At 35.4% G+C, this 8,895-nt stretch overlaps 1 protein-coding gene across 1 annotated transcript; it reads right to left on the reverse strand.

Moving 5' to 3' along the window:
- Positions 1 to 2,254: 2,254 nt before the first annotated feature.
- LOC104509715 (putative sodium-coupled neutral amino acid transporter 11) lies at positions 2,255 to 8,548 on the reverse strand (the record flags this gene model as incomplete). Its single annotated transcript, XM_010151752.1, has 4 exons — positions 2,255 to 2,500; positions 5,736 to 5,867; positions 6,539 to 6,651; positions 8,387 to 8,548. Coding segments are annotated over 4 exons (653 nt in total), but the record flags the coding sequence as incomplete, so codon positions are not given.
- Positions 8,549 to 8,895: the final 347 nt, after the last annotated feature.

The raw sequence follows: 8,895 nt of genomic DNA on the forward strand, positions 1-8,895 counted from the left end.
TAATAATGGAAAGGAAGGAGCCATGGCTTCTATTAAGCCATTAGCCAAATAGCAGTTAATTCTGGCATCTATGATGTGTGACTTCCCTTTTTCACTATACTTATGGTTGGGAGACTCCCATCACCACCTGGCAAATTCATTAATTAAAACCGCTGAGCATATGATTAGTGAATGCAACTAGTTTTCGCAAAAGAAACTTTCAAGAACAAAAGCAACTTTATCAGCAATGAAAACATTGTGACCATTACTACATCAGACTTTACACTTTTCAAACTACAAAGCTTTAGAAAGGCACAAATTTTCTTTAAATCTGCCTTTATAAAGTAGAAAGGCATAGAAAGACTTGTCCTTCATAGGGGACATGTAAACATGATTTACTATTGACACTGCCTCAGCAGAACTGTTAAGTCAAACAGGCAATAATACAATGCATCCTATAAAATATTCCATTTACCCTCTAAAGCAAGGATAGCTTATAACTAATATTTGAAACAGGGTAACCTACTTCAACAAACAAATTAAAAAAAGAAAAAAAATCTGAAAAAAATGAAGAAAAAAGCTCATGAGAGATTTCCGATTCATCAGAAAGATCTCATTAGCTGTCACGAAGCAATATTACCTAAGTTTAACATCATTTGGCCTAGAAGAAGGGGAATCCTTCCAGTGCCTACTCACTCACAGCTAAGATAAAGTCAACTATTGCTTGATCTAAAGTGGTGAAAAATATTCTCTGTTAACAGTATCAGTACCTGGACAGCAGAAATTATGACCCTCAACTCAAAGTTGACTCTATATAGGGATATTAAAGCAGAATAACACTCCCAGTTCTCACTAACAGCTTTACAACTTAAAAAGAAACAAAGAAAAAAACTCCACCACACCCCCAAAAACCCAATACTTAAAATATTATGAAAGCACTACTTTTATGAAGTGTGTTATTCTTATGAGTATTACCACCATCTAGTGACCCTTGCTTAAAGATCTATTTAGCTAGAAGTCTTGAATGAAACAGCTTTGTCATGCAGATCAAACTGAAGACAAAACCAACTCATCATCACAAAAAAGGAGTAGCATTATACATCTAGTTGTCAAGGAGTGATTGGCAAAAGGAACCAAGATGATCAAAATAATACATAAACTAACTCAAGGTACACAGTTCGATAACAGAATATTTTCAAAATCCCAGCAGTGATATAGAGGATACTCATGTTACTCATTCTCAACTTCAAATTACTCATATTCTAGAGTCAGGTGTGTGTGTCTATTTTTATATATACATATGTATATATGTATATTATATACATGAATTCTTGATGTTAAATGTGTTTTAGAGAACAGAACAAGTCACCAAAATTTAACAAAACATGACAAAAGAATCAGAGGGCTACAATGATAACCAAGTTTAGAATGTTTTCTTGCAGAATTTGCTCCAGCTGCACATGCCTGGCCTATTGCAATGTTTCAATGAAGTTTTCAGAAATAATAAATTGCGTTGCAAACGTAAGAATCAAGCTGTGTTTCTTACAATTTTCTTCTCTGTCAATCTAGAAATTTTTTTACAAAGAACATTTACTGGAATCTTTTACAATTCAGCTGTGTGGATTTAGTCATGCAAAATCTTTTAATTAGAAGAGCACAAATTGTAAAAGTAACAGTTGAATTGTATCAGTTACAGTTCAGTCAGGATACAAAGTTGCCCTTGGTTCAAGAGCCAGTAAAAGGGATGCTTTCAGCACTAAGGGCCAGTTATTGCAAAATCAAAGGCAGAATTAATAGGAGTCTTTCAGTTTAACAGCAGAAGTTTAATACAGAGAGACCCAGACATTCTTTTTTTTCAGGACTTCAGAATAACCCCATACTATAGTGTGCTAATAAATATACAAGATTATAAAATTAATAAAAACTAAATGACAGCAATGAAACACAGGAGATGTTTACATTCCTAAACATTTCATTTACAGCTTTAAAACAGAATTGCAGGCTAAAGTAAAAAATTGCAGCCTAGGTTTTCAAGTTATTCAAGTAATGTCTACTGAAAGGCACCTCTGAGAATTTCTGTTCCAACAGCTAAAATCTAAAGTCTTATCTGGAAAAGGATGACAGCATAAAACCAAGTATGTAAATACAGTTATACAGTTTAAAAATTCTTAGTGCACACCAAAACATAAAAGCTCTTTGTTCCACTCTCCTTTAAACTGGCATGTATGGCTTGCTGTGAGATGTACCTGATCTAGCCTTGAGACTGGCGTGCTACCTAGGGTGGAAGTGTACTGTTGTGAAAAGAAACATTACTAGGGAAGCAGTAGAACATTTCTTTTCCATGGCTACATTCCTGGGGATGCAAGATAGTCAAAACAAACCCAACTGTCATCACTAGCACACCGACAGCAAGAATCAGGCAGGATATGAGGTTATCTGAATGGTTCCATCGGTCTTTAGACAGCCTTAGATAACACGCTGTTGGGATGATAAAAATAAGTGGGGTAGCACTCAGAACTCCCTGTGTGTGGGAAACAATAGAAAAAAACCCTCATAAGCATGTACATTTAGATGTGAAGAACAAAAACCTGAATTTTTTAAAGGTTGTGATTAGATTGATGCAACAGTAAAGTCAGAGAATAGAGGCCTTTTCCAGTGTTGTCTGGAAAACTATCTTTTCAAACTCACAAATAACTTGAAAAAATATCTGTAAAACTATTTGAAATAATTCAGATTTCTATAAATGCTTTCGCTTTGCTGACACAGAAAAAATATTTTGTTGCAAGTATTATTAAATCTGATTACCAGAAATTTCTCAGCTTCAGAAGTAAAAGTCTAAACACAACAGTTCTGCAATACTGTAACTGAGTCAAAATGTTTAAGATCATTCCAATTAGGAGTCTAAACATAATACTTAAAAAAAAAAAGTGAAAACATGATGTAGCAGTTCAAAGAATTCAGATGAATTTCTGCATTTTTGACCAGATTTGCACTGATTTCCATATGAAAGCAAATCTCCCTTTGAGAGAATGGAATGTTCCCCCTCTTATTAAAAATTGAGCTCCTCTTTAAATGTTCTTTTAGAAAGGGACAGATAAAAAGCACCTGCTTGAATGCTTTTATAGTAAAGCCACTGCAGATTAACATACAATTTACATGCCAAAAGACAGCATTTTTATGAAGAAATTTTGAACATTTACTTTGCCACATACTTAACAAACACTATGTTTCAACATAATTATGGTGAGCCTATTGAGTACCTCCATATCATTAATGTACAAACTTTTGTATGTTTTTAAGGTAGAACCTGTTAACAGTAATCAGTACAGACATCAAAAATAGGTACATGAACAAAGTATTTTCTTCACAAAAAATGAGATTCTTAAGCATGTGAAGCAACAGGTACCAGCATCCCCATAAAAGGACAGCACAGCAAAATCATAAAATCATAGAATTGTTCTGGTTGGAACAGAACCTTTAGGGAAAAGACCTTTAAGATCATCGAGTCCAACCATCAACTTAGCACTGCCAAGTCTACCCTAAACCATGGACCCTTGACTGAACGGTTTCCCTGGGGAATTACCACAGGGCAAACACAATGGCTTGTGTTCTGATTTAAAACCAGAAAGCAGGGAAAAATTAAGCAGAGCCAGAGAAACAGCAGCAAATGCCGTATGTGGTGGAGAACCAAAAGACAGCTCTTCTCCTGGAAAGAAAGGCTGCTGTGAAGAGAGAACATCTTTCTCTCACATGTAAAGACTCTGCCTATAAATTTTTCTCTACTGGTGGATATCAAGACTGAACAATCTTTTTAAGCACAGTGATTACATTCAATAAATAGTACAGCTGTATTGCCAATTTCTCTCTTCAAAGGGAAAAAAAAAAACCATCACAAGATATGACCTACCCACTCAAATGCCTGGCTATGAACTACTATTTGCAAATGAAACAAGCTGTCAGATCGACTACTGAGTAATTGCTTATGCTTCTCTGGGTAAAGATATTGCATTGATGGAATGTTTGCTTTTAAGTGATTATTTTAAAACAATTCAATTCCAAATAGGAATCACACATATTTATTCATGCTAGAAAGACTCACTGGCAGACCTCTGGTGTAAATTTATTCTTAACATATTATACCACATAATAAATGTAAAACACATATAGACATATATGGGCACACATAGTTAATTGGGGTCATTATACCAGTATTCATATTGGCTAGAATAGGCATGTGTGTATGTACATAGACACTCATTTAAATGCTTTTATTGGTGTGTATATACACACACAAGTGAATTTTCTGCACTTGTAATGTAAAAACAGAAGGAAAAAAGATGGAAAAGAAATTAAGAACAAATGCCATGAATAAGAAATTTCAGCGGAAACATGCATCCTGACCCAATCAATAGGAATACTGTTCATTTTGAGCTAATTATAATTTGGAAAGGATTAACTGAGAAGAAACGATGTAGGAAATTATTTTACATAGAGGGTAATTGCGTAGCTTATCTGAATATTCAGACCTTTTCTATACTATTACTGCAAGCAAGACCTCCTAAATCACTGCTACAAAATGACTCATTACTACTTGATTAGCAGATCAACTGCACTGTGGAGCACAGCATTTATCATAATGTACATACAAGTACATGTATCACATGCCATAAAGAACAACTCTCTCCATTCTACTCCATCAGTTTTAGGTAAGCATGCAATGTATGGCCTGAAATTGTCAATCAGTGCATGGACAGGGATGTAAGGTGGCAATATTTCTATAAAGAAGCAAAGGCTGCCCTTAAAGTTTTCTCCACCTTCTAACTTTTATATGATATTCCCACACTTGCCTTATTTATTATAGATAGCTGACCTGAAATAGAAGGCAAGCTGCTAAGACAAACAATGTTAAAAAAAAAAAAAATCCAATCTACATTTGTAATAAACATTTCCTTTGATTAAACTTACATTCTGTGCCAAAACAGACTAAGTTCATCAGGCAAGTCTACTTTGCTAACTAGTAGTCTAGGACTCTAGTGGACTACATGGGTGTTCCAGCCAACCAAAAAAAGATACATAAATGTGTTAAAAGTCGTTCAAGCCAGTAAGTGCCTTGTGTGGCTGTGTGGTAAGCTCCATCTCTCCTATGAGGTGATACCAGACACAGGAACGTTTACTGGCAAACAAAGCAGTTTCCTCCTACAAGTCGTACACTCAGGTTATGAAATTCCTCAGTTTTGCTCCCTCTTAAGCCCAAAGCAGGGAAAAATCCCAGCTACTATTTCTGCGGTCCCACTACTACTGGTTCATTCATTCTTCTTTTTTCCCCCACCTTGTTTTTTGCCCCTTTGGCACAAGGCAGACAGTAAAGTCTGCCCAGTGTTCAGTAATTTGCCAACTTCAACAGAAGCAGGGATTAGAGAAAGAAATTCTAGATTCAGTCCTGCAATACAGTTAGGATGAGTATTTTAGTGATTTCCATGCAGTTTAAACATATCTAGTCACAGTCACTTGTCATATCTCCAGAACTGTTCTAAAAGCCCTCCTCAACCATATGAACTTTACTTCCTGAACTTCCTTTCTCATTTAATTATCCACTTTTGAAGCAGTGAATAATTCCCTTTTTTTTTTCTACTAACATTTCTGTTGACTACTATGTCAAACTACGTAAGATTTTCAGTACAGCTGTGGATTTTTCAGAGTTTTGTTTCTTATAACAAACCAATTTATTAAATAAAAATGTATGCAGGTTCACTTACATTCAGCTCTAAAACTATTCCAAGGCAATCATACACTAATGATACACCGGTCGCCACAGCAATGATAACTACTGTCACAACAATATGGAAAACTGTTGAGAGGTTCCCATGGAAAAACACATTGGCAATCACCTGAAACAGAACCAGAATTTTAAAAGTTGATTTTGCTCTTTATGCTAACAGACAGCTTATTCCAAACCTTCTAACCTTAGGAAACCAAAAGAGTGGGTGACAATATACTGACTGAATCTTCTTATCTTGCTTCAAGAAAAGATCTTCATTTGCTTCCAAATATGACTCGTAACAAGCATTACTAAAATTGCAGAATACTTGCAAGACTGACTTAGTTCTACCTGCAGGATTTAGGGTATACTTACTGTCTTCTCATTTGCCCTCTACAGAATAAAACCCACAATTATTTATTGATCATGTAGATTTCCTACATGGAGATATTTTCACAAAGCAAAACTAGTAAGCATGATAAATATGCTATTTTTAGCTATTCTCAACATAGTAAAAATAGTGTAATTTACACCAAACTTGGATTTTTAAGCAGTCTTCATATTATTACATAATTATTAATGTAATATTGGATAATACTGTAATAAATGTAACACCACCTTATATTGCCAGAAAGTGAAAAGTACAACTAGTACCTCATACTCATTGCATGCAGCAGAATAGGTTATGCTGATATTTGTTACAGGTCAACCACTGACTTCTGCTACAATATGTAGTAATTACATGAGAATATTATGAATATATATCAACATTGTTGAAGGGAGAATGTAATAAATTCTTACCTCTCTGGTCACAAAACATTCAAGGGGGAAGGTCAGAATTACAGTAACTCCATAACAAAACCTTCCAAAGGTAGCAAGGTTGTCATCTCTACAGTAGTTTTCAAATATATCTCCTAAGGCATAGAAAAACATCAATTAGTTTGAACTTCCTGTCATTTGCCTATTTGCAAACTGAAGTGTAAGTTACTGGAGTTACTGCAGTAATTGAGACTTTCTGATCCCCTCTCTTGACATGTATCAAGAAACTGCAGTTACAGTCACAAATTACATCCAGGAGGAACTTTCACCTTATCTTACCACTAGCATCATTTTTATTTCAAGTACCATTTATCTTTCAAAAATATTTTAACATTATAGGATAACAACATTACAGTTTGCCATATCTCATCTCATCTCTTAGAACAGACTTTCTATGAGATGCTGGTGTTTGTTTAAATAAATATGTGACAGATTCAGAAAGCATGTATCTAAAAGATACATTTCCTTTAAAAATGTAATTCCTAGAACAACAATTACACAAGGAAGACTAGGGAGTTACCCCTGGAGAACTGCATTTCCCTGATAGTATCTAATCATAGTTGGCAAGCTGCAGTGAAAAAATTCAAATATCCTGATCCCAAAAGCCCATTATAAACCTACGGATTATTACCTAGCAAACCTTCTTACATCTAACAATAAAAGCATTGCTAGAGAATTTAAATAATCATCTTAGTGCTCACTGCAAAGAACCCGGAATAATGATAAGTGAGGCACAAGAGACATTGTAAGACAGTGATAAGATGGTCTATCAGGTCTTTTCTACCCAATTACTCTACTGTCCTATGATTTACTACTTTTAGGTTCACAATGGTACTGAAGAAACAATGAAGGTGTACTTAGAGAAAAGAGCCAAAAGATTTTGATAGGGGAGACAGAAGGTAAGATGGAACCTGATTACAGAAGAGTCATATGCTGAGAGACAGCTGCAGTCAGAGCTTTCTATACTTGAAATATTTCAGCCAGTTTGCATTTAGTCTAGCTGAAGTTGCACCTAGGACAGGAAGTTATTCTGCATAAACAGTACTGGAGGCAGGAAAAAAAGACAGATCAACCAGTAAACCCCATCCAACAATTCCTCTGTTCTCAACTACACACTGCTGCTCATAAAGAAAGGAAAAAGCTTAGAAGCCTTCTCCCACAATTTGGAGCAGCACTACTCAAAACCAGAAAATCTGCTTGGTTATGAAATGTATATTTTTCCTGAAGAAGCTAATGAACAAATTTATGCTTTGTCCTTCTGAAAGTACCTTTTCCACAACATCAACAAAATGATGTTAAATCGTACGATGTAACATTGATTATATATATTTATACCTATATGTATATTCATATACACACTGAGGTGATGGTAGGAATAGTTACAGAACAGCTGTTGTAAAGATAGGAAATACAGCATCATAGCTCTGATTTAGAGGTATTAGCACAAACAGGAAAAGAAACATGAGAATGTACAGAAATATATGCCAAGCACCCTGTAGAATAATCAAGGCAGTTTTTGTTCTTACTGCTATCTGCTACTGGACGATGTGGCTAAATTTTATAGATGTTTAGTTCTCAGAAGTATTTTGATTATGGAAGTATTCAAAGGGAACTTTCACAGGTGAGGCTTACACTTGGGATTTCACACCTATTGGCATCCCGTTTTGGGTTGTTGGGTATCTACAGGGAATCTCCTAACTATTTCTGTCCAAACATAGTATGATTTTGACATTTTTACGATCACTAAGACATAAATAGCAAAAGTCAGACAGAAGGGTGGAAATTTAAGGATCACAGCAAGCACCAAAATTGAGGGATCAAGCAGTTTACCTTCTGTGTATCCTGTAAAAGTCATATATCCACATGCAGCAAACACTACACTGATAACAACAGCAAGTGACACAGACACATGTGTGACTCGAGACCAGTTCTTTAACGTGGGTTCTTCCAGAGACCCATATATTAAAAAGCTGTTATGGTTGCAGATGAATGCTGAAACACATGTGACAGATAAAGCAAATGTATGAATTTGTGCATATATGCATATAAAATAAATGTACAGAGTATATATTCCAAGCTAGGAGAGACAGCACAGTTGGAATCCACTCATTATTACATACAAACATAAATCCTGCAATGAGTGGCAAAGACAAATGGCTTGACCTTTTACTTACTTGATTCGATGAAGGTTTATAGTCATCCTGAGATGATCCTGATTACATTACCCTAAAATGCCATGCCATTTCTCACCCTCTCCACCTCTATTTCCTCTTCTTGCTCTTCTTTTGCTTCAGAACCCAACAGCACTTTTGAGACTTTCCCACCCCGCCCAACCCCCC

This window comes from Eurypyga helias, unplaced genomic scaffold (genome assembly GCF_000690775.1).
Source record: "Eurypyga helias isolate BGI_N326 unplaced genomic scaffold, ASM69077v1 scaffold6835, whole genome shotgun sequence".
Taxonomy (NCBI): domain Eukaryota; kingdom Metazoa; phylum Chordata; class Aves; order Eurypygiformes; family Eurypygidae; genus Eurypyga; species Eurypyga helias.